General features: G+C 39.7%; 1 protein-coding gene across 4 annotated transcripts; it reads right to left on the reverse strand.

The window, feature by feature from the left end:
• Positions 1 to 795: 795 nt before the first annotated feature.
• CLEC7A (C-type lectin domain containing 7A) lies at positions 796 to 16,705 on the reverse strand. 4 transcript variants are annotated; one of them, XM_060194383.1, is made up of 7 exons: positions 16,500 to 16,705; positions 12,191 to 12,289; positions 9,524 to 9,661; positions 6,969 to 7,117; positions 4,330 to 4,448; positions 3,224 to 3,272; positions 796 to 983 (listed from the first exon to the last, which is right to left on the reverse strand). In XM_060194383.1, the coding sequence occupies exons 1-7, from the start codon at positions 16,600 to 16,602 to the stop codon at positions 918 to 920; spliced, it is 723 nt and encodes a 240-aa protein (XP_060050366.1). In that variant the 5' UTR covers positions 16,603 to 16,705; the 3' UTR covers positions 796 to 917. The 4 variants fall into 4 exon arrangements, with proteins under 4 accessions (XP_060050366.1, XP_060050367.1, XP_060050365.1 ...); XM_060194384.1 differs by lacking the exon at positions 3,224 to 3,272; XM_060194382.1 differs by having other exon boundaries at positions 796 to 3,272; positions 16,500 to 16,704.
• Between the last annotated feature and the right edge of the window lie 407 nt (positions 16,706 to 17,112).

A 17,112-nucleotide genomic window follows, 5' to 3' on the forward strand; every position in this document is an offset into this window, starting at 1 on the left:
TTTCAACCTGTGAACTCTAAGTAAAGTGAACCTAAAGAGACCTTTCTCTTGCTTAATGTTTGTGAAAAAGTATGAAAGCATTGGTATGTCAGGAATTGTGACAGGAAGGATGCATGTACAAAATATCAAGGGGAAAGGTAAGTGAAGAGCAAATGAAGTAGATTTCAACCTGGCTTCTCGACTGAAGGTAGCTTTGTTATCATGGTCTCTTTCTCATTATCTTTCTACCTGAAAAAGCTGGCCTGGAGAAGTGAAGCTTCAGTGATAGGGGAAACAAAAGTTCAGGTTGGGAGAAAAAAAAGTTTATTTATTCTTATGAAAGTGGCACAGAAAGAAAGAGATATACCAGAATACTGGTCTCTGGTTTATGGTCATGCCAGGGGTTGAATCTGGGATTTCTGGGGCTTTTGGCATGCAAGTCTGGAGTGCTACTACTTAACTGCACATGCCCCAGCACTGGACTGGAAAATTAAGTAGAGACCGTCAGTGTAATAAGGTAGTTCATAGCTCAGGTGGGATGGGGTGGGGAAATAGCATAGTGATTCCGCAAAAGCCTTTCACATGTGAGACTCTGAGGTCCCAGGTTCAATCCCTAGTGGCACTATAAGCCAGAGTTTCTGCAACCTAGCCTGCTCTGTTCTAGAAAAGTATAGCTGGAGGGAGTAGGGAAGTAGCTCAGTGGTTAAACGCACATGGTGCAAAGCACAAGGACTGGTGTAAGGAAATTCATCACTGATTTGGGACGTCCCACTATGATTGTGTTTTTACCAACAAAATATAATTTGGAAGCCAAAATTTATTTGATAAGCATTTTTTATTAAAGCAAAATTCACATAACACAAAATTAACGACTTTGAAAGAAACAACTTGGTGAACTTGACCCAATTTCTGTTCATATACTAATAAACACTGGGAGATTATAAATACCTGCCAAGTAATGTGAAAATAGCCACTGGAAATAAAAACAGCACCAGTGGGAAAGTCTGAAAAAATGAGATAGATCATCACATGAGGAAACATAGTCATGTTCCAATAATATCTTGTTGCAGTAACTACTAAAGAATTGGAGAAAACTGAAAATGCTAAGTAGGAAAATAATAAAGCATGTTTCACATTCCAAAATGTTGATAGTATTGATTATTCTTTAAATATTATTATTTTTAGATTATTTAGCAAATATATATATATTTGCCTCCAGGGTTATTGCCTGCACCATGAACCCACTGCTCCTGCAGGCCATTCCCCCTCACTTTTGTTGCCCTTGTTGTAGCCTTATTGTGGTTATTATTGTTATTGTTGATGTTGTTCATTGTTGGATAGGACAGAGAGAAATGGAGAGAGGAGGGGAAGACAGAGGGGGAGAGAAAGACAGACACCTGAAGACATGCTTCACAGCTTGCGAATTGACCCTCTGCAGGTGGCTGTAACCCGGATCCTTACTCCTGGTCCTTTCGCTTTGTGCCACATGCACTTAACCTGCTGTGCTACTGCCCCAATTCCAGCAGATATATGTTTTTTAATTACTGACATTTAAAATATTTTTCAGAACTGGTGAAATAGTTCACTTGTGCGCTGCTTTGCCATTTGTACAACCCAGGTTTGAGCTCATCTCCCACTGGACTGAAGAAGCTTCAATCTCTCTCTCTAAAATAAATAAAATGAAGTTAAATATTTTCAGATTTCACTTTTTGTGTTATTATTATTTATCTGGATAAGGAGCCCGTAACACCACACAATCTTATGCTATGCTGGGCATCAAAACCAGAGTCTCATGCATGCAACACATGTGTTCTACCACTGAACCACCTCAAGAATACTTTCAATTTTTCTTTTTTATTGCCACCAGAGATATTGCTTGGGCTCAGTGCCTGCACTATGAACTCATTGCTCTTGGTGGCCATTTTCCTACCCTCTCCCCATTTTTTTTTAAATTTTATTTGATAGGATACTGAGGAGTTGAGATAGGTGGGGGAGATAGAGAAGGAGAAAAGTGGTTAGAGACCTGTAGACCTGTTTCACTGTGTTTGAAGAATCCACTCCTGCAGGCAGGAAGCTGGGAGCTTGAACCAGGGTCCTTATACATGATAATATGGCCCTTTAGAAAAATTCTCTGTAAGGGTAGTTTTCCTGAAATTTCACAGTATATAAGATTCTGTTAGTTACAGATGTAGCAGACATATTCCCTGGCCTATGAAAAAAAAGACAAGCTGCTTTTGCATGAGTCTTTTGAACATAATTATGTTCATCTGGATGAAAAAATAAAGTTTTTTTAAATTTTTTTTTTTTAACAGAGCAATGCTCAGCTCTGGCTTATGGTAGTATACAGGGAATTGAACCTGGAATTTTGGAGCTTCAGGCATGAGAGTTTCTTTGCATAACCATTATGCTGTCTACCCCTGTCCTGTTGTAAAGGCTTTTCTTCAATTCTGTATTAAGTTATTCAGAAACACATTTGGCCTTTGGTATCTTTTTAAAAAAATTTTATATTTATTTATTTTCCCTTTTGTTGCCCTTGTTTTTTTTTATTGTTGTTGTAGTTATTATTGTTGTTTTTATTGATGTCGTCATTGTTAGATAGAACACAGAGAAATGGAGAGAGGAGGGGAAGACAGGGGGAGAGAAAGACAGACACCTACAGACCTGCTTCACCGCTTGTGAAGCAACTCCCCTGCAGGTGGGGAGGTGGGGGGTCGAACCAAGATCCTTAAGCTGGGGCCTTTGGTATCTTGATAGACTTCTAGAAGTAGAAGAACAAATCATAGAAAGACAGCATGTATACTTCAGTGACACTTTTTGAGAATAAAAACCCAATTCTGGTAGAACCAGAAAATGAGATAACCTTAAGCACCGGGGATTTGTTGCAAAGCCTGGGTGAATGCCAAATCAATGGAAGAATGAAAACTGGAGCTCAGTTGCCTTGACTCCATGTCCAGAATCCTAGTAACTAGAACTTAATACAGACCTGTCAGTGGAGGTGATGAGTATACAACTCAGTCTTTCTGTTTCTCAACTGACATTAACGCTAACTGAACACTTCTGAAACTTTCAGCTCTTATTTTGCCTTCAGGTGTTTTTCTTAGCTCTTGTTTCCTGTCCACTTCCTACTTCTCTGAGCTTCCAAGCCAACCCCAACATACTATTACACTGGCAGCTTCTTCTCACAAATTCTAAATGATGGAATACTACAAAGTTGATCATAAATGATTGACACATGGATCCATACACAGTAATGAGATGTGCTGCCCTGGGGAACTGTGTTTTGTACTTGAAACCTGTCAAAATAAAATAAAATAATCCAATCAGAACAAACATAAGGAATTCTGTCTGTTATCTTCACAAAGCAGAATGTAATGACAAGGATATTGGTGGAAAGATGTCTCATAGAACTTTATAAAACATAAAATGTGGTTGCTTTGAAAAGTAAGGATAATAGCATACATCATCACACTTATGTGCATGATTCCATGCTCATCCCCTTTATCTTAACATTCTAAAGTGACAATTATTATTATTATTATTTTATTTTTGTCTCCAGGGTTATTGCTGGGGCTTGGAGCCTGTACTACGAATCCACTGCTACTGGAGGCCATTTTTCCCTCTTTTTGTTGCCCTTGTTATTTTATCGTTGTTGTTATTGATATCGTTGTTATTGGATAGGACCAAGAGAAATCAAGAGAGGAGGGAAAAACAGAGGGGGAGAGAAAGACAGACACCTGCAGACCTTCTTCACCGCTTATGAAGAGACTGCTCTGCAGGTGGGGAGCCAGGGGCTCAAACCGGGATCCTTATGCTGGTCCTTGCACTTTGTGCCACGTGTGCTTAACCCGCTGAGCTACCGCCCGAACCCCTAAAAGGACAATTTTATACTGAGTAACTGTATTCTCCTGTCATCAACTTCAAATAGAGCAGGTGCCGGATGCCCGCTTGGTGAGAAAGATGAGGAGACACGTGTGTAAAACATAAGGAGATGACTCAGCACTTTTATTGTGAACATCCTTCCCTACTTCCTTCCCTTTTAACTGGCTAACTTTCTTTCAATCCCTAAGTCTCTCTCTTTCTCTCCCCCCTCCACACATTATTTTATTTATTTATTTTTAAAGATTTTATTTATTATGAGAAAGATAGGAGGAGAGAGAAAGAACCAGACATCACTCTGGCACATGTGCTGCCGGGGATCGAACTCTGGACCACATGCTTGAGAGTCCAAAGCTTTACAACTGTGCCACCTCACGGACCACTCTCCACACATTATTAACAAATCAGATGCTTAACTGTCTGGCATGCTTTCACCTTTCCACGAAAGGGAATAAAATTTCTCCAGATACTTACAAATTAGGGAAAACAGGCGAACCATCTTCCCAAAGCCATGGTCCTTCAGTTTGAGAGCGAGAAAGCCCTATCCAAAATGAATGATGAGGACGGAGAGACACCTGTCTTCTTATAAATTCCTGTAGCAAAGTGAAAATATAAATATGTGTTAAGGAGAGAGATTCAGGAACTCAGACATGGACTTTTATAACAGAAATTTAAAGAGTGGGTTAGGCAGCACTGCACTTAGTTAAGTGCACATAGTATTAAGTACAAGGATTCATACAAGAATCCCAGTTCAAGCCCTCCAATCCCCACCTGCAGCTGGGACACTTCATGCAAGTGGTAAAGCAGGGCTGCATTTAGGTGTCTAAATAGGTGTCTATTTTTCTCTCTCCCTCTCTATACCCTCCCGCCTCCATTTCTCTTTTCCCTATTGAATAAAATGGAAAAAAAAAAAATGAAAAAAGTTGGCCCCCAGGAGCTGTGGATTCATAATGTTAGCACGGAGCCCCAATGATAATCCTGGAGGCAAAAAAAAAAAAAAATTGAAAATGTTCACAGACTGAATCACCTTAGTGAAGGATGCTTGCATACACTCACATTGATCCAAGGAGAAATGCTAATTCTAGGCCAATAAAATAGCTCACTCTGATAGTTGTACTTTCCCCACTGAAGCTACCAGATACATTTTTTAAAATTTTCCCTTTTGTTGCCCTTGTTGTTTTATTGTTGTGGTTATTATTATTGTTGTCATTGATGTCACTATTGTTAGATAGGACAGAGAGAAATGGAGAGAGTAGGGGAAGACAGAGAGGGGGAGAGAAAGACAGACACCAGCAGACCTGCTTCACCACCCATGAAGCAACTCCCCTGCAGGTGGGGAGCCTGGGGCTTGAACCGGGATCCTTACTCTGGTCCTTGCGCTTGGCGCCACGTGTGCTCTGCTGTGCTACGGCCTGATTCCCTACCTGGTACAATTTAAGGGTACTAGGCATTGTGAGCAAATTTTGTAGATAATTAGTTTCTCCTAAAACTGAAGATACAAATAAATTTAATTTTTCTCCAAGAAATACTTATTAGAAGTAGATGACAATTAAAAAATTAATCACATTGCATGTTTTATAAATAAGTAGTTTGAGGTCTAGCGATATTTGGATTTTTAATAAATACAGAGAAGCATAGTGGTAGCTACAGGAAGGTATAAAAGCTAGACAAGCTTCCAGTCTTACTCCCTTTTTTTGATATATGTAAGACAAGACAATAAAATGACCCTATCAAAAGTAGGTGGAAGAATTATAGATTATCTAGATTTTTAAAATTTAGCATGTCTCCTACTAAACCCTTCTATCTGGGTCTTATCCTTTAGCAATAGTTCATTGTAAGTCCTACTTTCTCTGTAAAACCTTTGTCTATACAGATCTCTTCTGAATTTCTGTCATCTGTGTGGTCAATACCTGCTCTGCTTTTTTTTTTTTTTTTGCTAGAGCACTAATCAGCTCTGGTTTATGGTAGTGCAGAGGACTGAACCTGGGACCTTGAAGCCTGAGGCATGAGAATCTCTTTCCATAACCATTATGCTACCTACTCCCATGCTCTTCTGTTTCTCGAACAAGTTGCTTCTGTTTTTCTTACAAGTTATACAAGAAGAGTCCTTTATTAAATTACACTATTCTCTAAGATTTATTTACTTTTTAAAAATAATTTTCCTTTTACCTTTTAAAAATATTTTACTTATTTTAATGGGGGGAAGAGAATGAGAAAGTGTGTGTATATTCCTTCCCTTCTTAGTGTAGACTTATGGAAATATTAAAGATTATTTTTTGCTTGGGGAAATTGATCATTATCTGAATCTGCCTATAGTTTTCTACTCAGTATAAACCAATGTCAGGAAATTGTGAGGATGTGGTAAAGCCTGGCAGGGTTTGGCCAGAGGAGTGTGTGTCTATTCAGTCTCTCTCTCTCTCTACTGGGAGGTTGAGCAAGGAGGGACAGGAGTAACCCCAAAGGTGTGCCCAGTCTTATTAGACTCCCTGCCTCACAAAGCACCCCACATTCCTGATACTATGGCCATTAGATAAAAAGAAAGGGGAAATGGTGGGAAATTGTGAGGAGCCTCACAAAGCACCCTGCATTTTTCTGCCTCCAGGAGCCTGGCATTCCTTAAAACATTAAGCTAGCTCCCCTTGCTCCACCCTGCATTCCTGATACTATGGCCTATCTACATAATAATTGTTTTGCCTGAAAGATCCCCACCCATTCCATTCCTTTGATCTATCTTCTTTCTACCCTCAAGACCCTCCCTGCCTGCAGGGTATTATTAATTCTACCAGTTAACCCCCTCACAACAGTTGCTAAGGAAGTTCCTACCTTCCCAGCCCCTTTGCCTTTCTCCACCTCTTTCCTAGCAATTTCCATTTCTGACTTGCCACTTCTGGGTCTGCCCTTTAAAAGCCTTGGCTCTCTGATCAATAAAGAATTGAATTGCTTCGCCTCTGCGGCAAGCTTGGTTCCTGAGTCATCTCCTTCGCATTGCTGAGTGAGTAGTAGGCTGGCTCCTGTCGCATTCTCTCCAACCCAGAGAGTATGTGACCGGCAAGAGGCACCCCCCACACTAGCCCAACAAACCAAAGGTAACTACAGTAACTCTCTTCACTTACCAATTCTTCTGAGTTGTCTATCTTCAGAAGATTAGAACCCAGTAGAGAACATTGTCTTTTACTTCCTTCCCAGGAATCCATTGATGTTCCTAATAAATAACAGCTGTTCTTATATGTGATCCAGTTAGGGGGACAGGAACTATAATGAACTGGGAACAAAAGATAAATACGATGATATTGGTATGATATCATACCAATACACTCTTTCAATGCAAGCACTTTTATTCTGAGAACAGTAGAGTTCATTTGCAGTGCAAATCATAGGGATATGATTTCACAGAGAAACAGGACTAAAAATTTCCCATTTGTTTAATTTTTTAAAAAGAATTAAGTAATTCTCAGTGCTATTTTATGTTCCTGGAAATAAATGGGAATACAAAGACATGAGCTACCAGAAAATTTGGGATACCACTAAACCAGTACTAAGAAGGAAATTTCTAGCTATGCAGGCATACATTTGGAAACAAGAAAAAGCTCAAATAAGGGTGCCAAGTGGTAGCACACCTGGTTGAGTACACATGTTACAACATTCAAGGACCCAAGTTCGATCCCCTGGTCCCTACCTGTAGGGGGAAAGCTTCACAAGTGGTGAAACAGGGCTGCAGGTGTCTCTCTGTCTCTCTTCTTCTCTATCACTCCCTTCCCTCTTGTTGTATGCTTTACATTGGGTTGTTCTAGCTCTCCCCCTGTCAAGAAAATTGGTTTAGTCCTGCTAGTTTCGTGGGCATGCTTGTCCCCGCCCCAAGGAACCTGAGAGAGTTCCAGAGTTCCAGAGTTCGAGAGTTCTTGGCGCCGCCATGTGAGGAGGCAGGAGAGTTCTGTTTGGTGATTAGTTTGGTTTAGTTTATGAATCGTTGTTTCTGAATAAAGAAATACAGCTTCCCTGCCCAGCCGTGTGTCCTCGAGTCTTTGTTACCCGCCCGTGAAGCTAGCCCGGCCAGCTGGAGCCTCCGAAATTAAAACAATACCCTCTCAATTTCTACTTGTCTCTATCCAATAAATAAATATAAGATAATTTAAAAAGTTTCAAGAAAGAAAAAGCTCAAATAAACTAGCCAATTGATCCTCTTAAGGAATTAGGAAAAGAAGAGCAAAAGGAAACTTAAAGTCAGTAGAAGAAGTGAAATAATAAAATAAATAAAGCAGAAATTAATGATATTGAGAACAAAAAACAATATAAGGTTAATGAATCTAGGAATTGTTTCTTTTTTTTTCCCCCAGAGCACTTCTCAGCTCTGGCTTATGGTGGTGTGGGGATTGCACCTGGGACTTTGAAGCTTCAGGTATAAAAGTCTCTTTGCATAACTGTTATGCTATCTACCCCTGCTTGGAACTGTTTCTGTGAAAGGTTTAATAATATCTATAAGCCCTTAGCTATATTGATAAAAAGAAAAATAAAAAAGGAAGAGGACTTTTATTAATCAAATAACTGAGAGGGAAGAAATTACAATAAATACCACAGAAATCTAGAACACCATGCCAAGTTTTTATGAACAACCATATGCTATCAAACAAGAGAACCTGGAGGAAATGAATAAGTTCCTTGAAGCATACAACCTCCCAAGACTGAGCCAAGAAGACCTAGAAAATATGAATAGACTGTGCGGGGGTAGATAGCATAAAAGTTATGCCAAGAAACACTCTCTCATGCCTAAAGCTTCAAAGTCTCAAATTCAATCCCCCACACAACCATAAGTCACAGCTGAGCAGTGCTCTGGTATAATAAAATAAAATAAAATAAAATATCAAGAAAAAGAAAAAGAATTTGAAGCATCAAAAGGATTTTGAGCCAATAGCAAAAGTTAAAAGGGGAACAATAGAAAAAGCATCAAAAGGGGAGCCAATAGCAAAAGTCTAGGCCCAGAAGTCTCCACAAACGAATTCTACAAAACCTGCAAGGAAGAACTAACATCTCTATTTTATAAGAACAATTTCTTCAACTTTCTATGAAACCAACATTACCTTGATACTAAAAGCAGACAGAGATACAACCAGAGAAGAAAAATACAGAACAGTATCCTGGATGAACATAGGTGTTAAGGTCCTAAACAAAATCCAACAATCTCCTATGGAAATAGGTACATAACCTACATAAAACTAAGTTCTGGTGCCAGGTGTTGGCACAGCTGGTTGAGGGCACATGTTACAGTGCACAAGGACCCAGGTTCAAGCCCCCAGTCCCCACCTTCAGGGGGAAAGCTTTGTGAGTGGTGAAGCAGGGCTGCAGGTGTCTCTCTGTCTCTTTCCCTCTTTATCACTCCCTTCCCTCTTGGTATCTGGCTGTCTCTATCCAATAAGTAAATTTTAAAAAATAGTTCCTGGTGTGAGGGAAAAAGAATCCAACTAAATAACTGTTCAACCAAGTACTGGACATTTATGATGTTGTTTTATTGTATGTATGACAGGGGTATATGATCCTAAGTTCATACTGTTAGGTGTACTTGCTCTGAATACATGATTATTGTATGTAATTTTTTTCTTCATTTCTCCCCACCTCCAGACTTTAGTTAACATTCCTATCTAAAGGTCTATGAATCTTTTAGCTCTGTGCTTGCCTGTGGATGCAAGAGTCTTGATAGGAGTTACATTCTTGTCTAAAGATGACTGAGTGGGTTGGTGGTGGGTCTCTTTATTTCTTGATGATAAATCATCATTCTCCAATGGGTTTCTCCCTGAAGTGGATCTCCAAATAGCTTCATAGGCCAACAGCAAAAACAGTGACAAGAAAAAGTCATTCAGTTATGTTTGAAAATTAAAATCTCCAAACTCATAATTTTGTTGGGATGTATGAAGGGGGCTCTTTTAAGAATAAGTAGATAACATTGTTATGCTGGTTCTTGCCCTTCGAGCTTAACCTGCGCTTAACCTGCTGCGCTACCGCCCCAGCTCAGCGATAACATTGTTTTTTTCTTTTTTTTTTGTTTTTGTTTTTTCCTCCAGGGTTATTGCTGGCTCGATGCCTGCACCATGAATCCACCGCTCCTGGAGGCCATCCCCCCCCTTTTGTTACCCTTGTTGTTGTAGCCTCGTTGTGGTTATTATTATTGGCATTGTTGATGTTGTTCGTTGTTGGATAGGACAGAGAGAGGAGGGGAAGACAGAGATGGGGAGAGAAAGATAGACACCTGCAGACCTGCTTCACCGCCTGTGAAGCGACTCCCTTGCAGGTGGGGAGGTGGGGGCTCAAACCGGGATCCTTACGCCGGTCCTTGCGCCTTGAGCCACATGAGCTTAACCCACTGCGCTACCGCCCGACCCCCTAGCGATAACATTGTTAGTAGAAAGTTGGATACGACAGAGAGATGGGTGGAGAAGTGGTTGGAGAAAAAAAACAGCTTCCATGAAAGAGGTATAGGCAAAATAAATCATATAGAGAAAAACAGTTTGAAGAAGAAGCAAGAGCCCAGGTGGTGGTGAACCTGGTTGAGTGCACATGCTACAAATGCTCAAGGACCTAGGTTCCAGCTCCCAGTTCCCACCTGCAGGGGGAAAGCTTCCTAAGTAATGAGGCAGTGCTGCAGGCATCTCTCTGCCTCCTCCTCTATCTCCCCCTTCCTCTCAATTTCTGGCTGTTTCTATCCAATAAATAAGTAATGACAATTAAAAATATTAGAAAGGAGACAACTGGCACAGAATCTATTAGTATTATGATAGATTTCAAATATTGAAAATTCTGTCTTCCTTATGCTATTTAAAAATTAGCATTCCTTGGAAATCAGCTCATTACGTGGATTATATTTAATAACCATCTGACTGACATTAGTGGTGTAGTAAAGAGTTTCCCATGGTGCTGGGTCTCCAACTCTGAGTCTCACATAATCTGGCTCCCAGCCACCATAATAGCATTTTAATGGTAAAAGCATGCATAAGGTATAAAATCTAAGAAAATTTATTTACTGGTCATTACATATCTACTTAGGGTTACTGATAATTCCTGGTATATTCAAAGGAGTTTAGATTAAAGATATGGTGCAAAAAATTTTCCTTAAATCATGAGATTAAGTAAAAAAAAATCAATCTCAGAGATTTTTTTATTAAGAAGATAAGTATTATGTTATACTTCCTCCTGTAGTGTCACTGACTTCCTTCCATTAATTTATCCTGGAGATAAATTAATGGTTTAAAATAGCTATACTAGGAAAATACTAAAAGAATGAAGTTAAAAATGTGAGCACTCTAGACAGATCACAGGGAGATGCTCTTACTACAAACCTGTTTATGAACCTCAAAATTTAAAGTAACAACCCATTAAATTTACCTCACACTCTCCTTTTTTTTTTTTTTTTTAAACCTGAACACTGAGCAGCTCTGGTTTATGGTGGTGTAAGAGACTGAACCTGGAACTTCAGAGCCTCAGGTCTGAGAGTCTCTTTGCATAATCATTATGCTATTTATGCTTGGTCTCCCACTTTCCTTGTAAGTGAGAATTAATATTTTGAATTTTACAAAGCTAATATACTGATTCAATTAACTTTTGTATATCACATGCTTATAAAAATGCAAAGTTAATTATACATGAATACTAACTTTTGATCTATTATTAACTATTAGTGTTATTATTAGTATTATTTTGCCACCAGGATTTTTGCTGCCTGGGTTCAGTGACTGTACAACAAACCCACAGCTCCTTGCAACCAGTTAGGATTCTTTTCTCCTTCCCTCCCTCCTTCCCTTCCTTCCTTCTCTTTTTCCTCCTTCTTCCTCCTTCTCCACTTCTCCTCCTCTTAGTTGTTCTCCTCCTCTTCCTCCCAACTACTCCTCCTCTTCTTTTTTGAGAGATAAAAATAGAAAGGGAGACGGAGAGAGTAGGAGAAAGCTTCACTGCTCCTCAAGCTTCCCCCATGCAGGTGGGGACCAGGGCTTTGAACACTAGTCCACACTCATGGAAATAGGTGTGCTCTACTGACTGTGCCATGACTAAGCTTCTAATTGCCTGTTTCTTTTTTTATTATTATTTTTTCCCTTTTAATATTTATTATTATTATTAATTTTACTAGGTCAGAGAAAAATTGAGAGGGGAGTGGGAGATGGAGAGGGAAAGAGAGATACCTACAATGCTGCTTTACCACTCATGAAGTTTCCTCTCTGCAGATGAGGACCAGGGGCTTGAATCTAGGTTTTTACAAGTGGTAATGTGTGCTCAACCAGGCATGCCACTTCCTGTTCCCTGCTCCCCACACCCACCCCATTGACTGTTTCTAATCTTTCCTATCAATACTCACCCATAGTACCCAGGACCACAGCTATCACCAGCAATGCCAAGCACAGGATGCCCAAAATCACAGCAATACATCGCCAATGAAGAGGTGCTGCATGAATTCCTAAAGAACCAGAAGGGGCAGAAGCTGAGTGAAAAAAACGGGATGATGGATTATGGAACCATTCCTTTCTATAAATCACTGAAATCTGGCAAACTTAAAAATGAGACCCACTTGATCTAATCATCCAGGATTAGCTTGGATTTTTCCCCCCACCTTCAGCTTACTTCTTTCTTTTTTTTTAACATTTACATTTTTTATTATTTTTATTTAGTGGATAGAGACAGCCAGAAATCGAGAGGTAAGAGATGGTAGAGAGACAGAGAGATGCCTACAACACTGTTTCACCACTCACAAAGCTTTCCTCCTGCAGGTGGGAACTGGGGGCTCAAACCCAGGTCTTTGTGTATTGTATCATGTGCACTTAACCAGGTGTGCCACTATTTGATCCCCTTAAGCTTATTTCTTTAGCTTTTGGAACTGTACTCCTGCTCATTTCTTAGCAGAGTCAGTTTTGTGGAAATAGCACTAGTTACCAAGGCTAGCTAGCGGGAGGAAAGTCAGGCTTACTGTATAGCACAGGCCCAGCAGGCTAGGGCTAACTGAAAAGTGGGGAGTCTTGGGCTAAACTGAAGCCATTTTACCTTACACTGATAATTTAACGATTTACCGGCTACTGAAAATACACAAATATTACCTGAGGACAATGGCGGAGGCAAGTCAGGCCTGGTGTATGGTATAGCCCCAGCAGGCTAGGGTTAACTGCAAAGCGGGGAGTCCTGGACTAAACTAAAGCTATTTTTTCTTACATTGATAATTTAAAGACCTATTGACTATATTGGATATGCACAAATAATACCTGGGGACAATAAAAGGAGATCCTTGGGTGAAGTACATTGTGACAACAATTACGGCAGTTTAAGTATGACAAGACCAAAAGTGGCCTAGGAGCAGAAGCTGCTGTACTCACTGGGAGGCTTTCAGAAAAAGAGCTACTTGTCACCATTATAGTTTCTCAGTTAGCTGGACTCAGACCAAAAGCCAGAACTATGGGTGGCTTGTAGCATGAGTGGCAGACTGTGATTTCCATCTAAATATAAAGAGGTCCTATTGCTTACCCTCACCCACAGACACTCTGCTTCCACTTACAGGCATCCATGATGAGTATTAGGTTTTGTAGTTAAATAGCTAATGTTAGGATATATGGGTAGAAGTATGTAAACTTTCATTAGCTAAAAGTTAGTGAACTTTCATATATGCAAAGGTTAACCAGAAGAGAGCCCCCATGGTGTGTGCTTACTTTACAACAGAAGATTTCTTTAGGTGGACAGCCTACTATGATCTAGTTAGACCCATCCAAGAAAGCTATTAGATTTAGCTCCAGAGAAAAATGTTTATTCATACATAAGGTCAGAGCAGGGAGATGGTCAAAACACAGATGGTCATTTCAAGGGAAATTTAGACTACTCCAGACCAAGAAAACTTTCTTTTAAAAAAATTTTTAAAAAATATTTATTTTATTTATTTATTTTCTCTTTTGTTGCCTTTGTTGTTTTTCATTGTTGGTGTAGTTGTTGTTGTTGTTACTGATGTCGTTGTTATATAGGACAGAGAGAAATGGAGAGAGGAGGGGAAAACAGAGGGGGGAGAGAAAGATAGACACTTGCATACCTGCTTCACCACCTGTGAAGCCACTCCCCTGCAGGTGGGGAGCCGGAGGCTCGAACCAGGATCCTTATGCTGGTCCTTGTGCTTTGCACCACTTGCACTTAACTCGCTGCGCTACCTCCTGACTCCCCCCAAGGAAACTTTTTAAAGAATACATACATACATACTACTACTAATAATAATAATGTTTAAGGTTATTCCTGATGTTAATGAAAACAGTTATACATGATGTCATCTGTATCCTTGATGTTAATGAAAATAATCTTACATGATGTCAGCTATATCTGGGCAAAAAGTGTTTAAATAATAAACCTTTGCAGACAGAGGGCAGAGACGCCTCTCTCCTGCACCTGAAGCAGCTGATTTGTCTCTCACTTCTTCTTCATCACCGACTCCCCCTTCCCTTCAGGGACTCAATTACTTTCGCCAGGGCTGGCTCCTGGCAGCTAGCCTTCCTTTTCCATTTATTTAATGTTAGACCTGGGGAAATAATTTCCTCTGTTGTTGTTTGTTTTTTTTTGTTTTGTTTTTCATCTTTTTGAAATCTGGGGCTTGTAATAGATCACAAGATTGTCACAGGAATTTAGTGAGCTCACACATGTGAAAGCCCCTATGTACAGAGACAACGATCACATTATAGGTCATTCACTGTTTCCCCACACAAACATAAACACCCCTGTGCCTCCCTACTGTTGGAGAATGGGCCCACTGCCCCAGAAAGTCCAGGCCATTGTTTCCATGGGATACAAATGGGTTGACCCCCAACTCTCCCTTCAGGTTGAGAGAAAGGCTGGTTCCTTTGGTCTCTGGAATATATGACGGCTGGACCCTCGGACATGGGTGCCTTTCTACACATGCCACCTCCTCACCTTCTTTGCTTCTTTAATTAAAAGCCATGGATTACTATGTTAACTTTAAAACTCCAGCAAACATTGCTCAGCTTTCCCTCTCTCTCTTACTGCTCTAAAGTGCCTGCAATTTACCTCTGGAAAAAATGTACATTGTAAAGCTTATGATCAAACAGTCTGTAGGTAAAAATGTAACTATGTATTGTCTTGCTCTTTGTTTGGGTTAAGAGATACCTCAAACCTCCCCCACTCAAGTTATGGCCTATATCTACCTGCTTTTTCTTTCAATAAATGAATTATCCCACTGAGGCTTTCCCACTGAGGCTGATTGCTTGCCTCCCTGCACACTTTTCCCTCGGCACTCTGAGCTACCCCAGGACCCCCAGGGACCACTTTTGACCTCCGTCTCCCAATAGCAGGGGAGACAGGTGGACCCAGAACGAGTTGGCACCCTACCTCTTGCGTCATCCCATTTTTCCACTCATCTCCAATAGGTTGCCCAAGAATAGAATTGCATAAGGGGTGAGAGGAAAAACAGTTGTGTAATGTGAACTGCCAGAAAGCAGAAGAGAGCACATTATGAGTTTATAACTTATGGATGATTTATTTCTTGATAGTATAGGGGAGTCATTTTAGATTTACTTATCTTTAATATATATATATATATATATATATATATATAGAGAGAGAGAGAGAGAGAGAGAGAGAGAGAGAGGAAGAGAGAGGAAGAGGGGGGGGTGGGCAGGCCGGAATAATTCTAGGTTCTGAGGTTCTAATTTATGTTGATATCTGAAATTGAACCTGGAACCTCTGGGACATCAGGCAATGAGATGTTTTACTTTAACAAACTGAGCTGTCTCCACAACCAAGATATATTTATTTACTTTTATGAGAGGAGATTAATTTTATGTTAATATCATTGTACCAGAATCATATGTCTACCTTTGATAATGAGCAATACTAGCATATCAGAGAAAGTGTCAAATAAGAGAAACATAAAAGATAATCCAAATCAATTTCTTACCATAAAACAACATTAGACTCAGAATTTCCACTGTTTGATCTTGATTAAAATCACAAGTTTGTTATTTAAATCTTGTATCTTTAAGGGATGAAAGCATTATAATACAAAAAGACCTGGGTTCAAGCCCCCGGTCTCCAACTGCAGGGAGAGAGCCTTGCAAGTGGTGAAGTAGGGCTGCAGATATCTCTCTGTCTCTTTCACTTTCTCTGTCCCCTTTTCCCTCTCAATTCTATCTGTCTCTATCCAATAATAAATAAATAAAAATATTTTTTAAAAGTCTTTAAAAATCTTGCATCTTTCACTTTTTAAAAATTCTCTTTTATATCTCCTATATTTTGGTGCTATTTGTAAATACCTTTTTAAATTCCCCTGATTCTGAAGATTAAATTTCTGGAATCTACTTGTTTCTATCAAGGAACATGTCACTGTTTTTGAACCTATTTCATCTTTATATAACATCACCCTTCTTGTCAGAGCCTTCCTGAAGAAATTCTTGTTTCTATAGAACATACAAGTTTTCTGTTATTCTTGTGAATGGAAAGCCCAATAATCAGTCACTGAGTGATTGTCACAAAAAGAAAAAAAAAAAGCTTAGCCATACCCTGTCTTTATTAACAGAAAAACCTTGAAAAATATATTAGTAAAAGTTTGACAACACACAAGTAGTTCAGATTTCCTTGACTTAAATGCTTTGGTTGGTTATGAGAGCACTGAAAGTGGAGAGGAAATGTACCTTTCTCAGAGAACACAGGTTTCCTGGTGGTGCATTGAGTGCTGAAGTCTAATTGAGTATATCCCTCTTCATCCAGATTCCCCAAGTCAGAAACCTTTTCCATTGTCCACTGAGTTCTTGAATTCACACAGCATTTGACAGCTCTTTCCTTTCCTCTTCCAAGACGACAACTTGTGGGTAAAAGAACCTGTGAGTCAAATAATGTGGGATAGGCATTTCTGACGTATACCAACCTAAGCTGAAGCAGTCTAGCAGGATACCCAAAAGCAGGAAATGAAAATCATGATGTGGTAATTTCCCATTTTTATCTTTGGATCCTGTTTCTGAGAAACACGCCTCCTAATTACAAGGCAGTGCCACAGGGAGGTTTTTGTTTTATGGAAAGATGGACGTCTTACTTTGCGTTCATTAGTATCACAATTGAACGTGACATCTTTAAATTGACTTGACCTGTGGAAACCCATCTGGTACCTTCCGTTCAATATTGATTCATTATAGCTACATTTGCATTTACTTATTCATGTACTCCTCCATTCAGTAGATATGTATCAAATATTTTCTTTGCCATAAACAGGAGCTGGTAGTGCAAGGATGAATTATACTTGTGAAAAAA

Source organism: Erinaceus europaeus, chromosome 7 (assembly GCF_950295315.1).
Source record: "Erinaceus europaeus chromosome 7, mEriEur2.1, whole genome shotgun sequence".
NCBI classification, from domain to species: domain Eukaryota; kingdom Metazoa; phylum Chordata; class Mammalia; order Eulipotyphla; family Erinaceidae; genus Erinaceus; species Erinaceus europaeus.

Coding starts and splice junctions, on each gene's coding strand:
- CLEC7A (XM_060194382.1), bottom strand. CDS start 16,602: ATGGAAAAGGTTTCTGACTTGGGGAATCTGGATGAAGAGGGATATACT. Junction 12,290..16,499: donor ACCTGTGTTCTCTGAGAAAG/GTACATTTCCTC, acceptor CTGGTTCTTTAG/GAATTCATGCAGCACCTCTT. Junction 9,662..12,190: donor TGTGGTCCTGGGTACTATGG/GTGAGTATTGAT, acceptor TGGCCTATGAAG/CTATTTGGAGATCCACTTCA.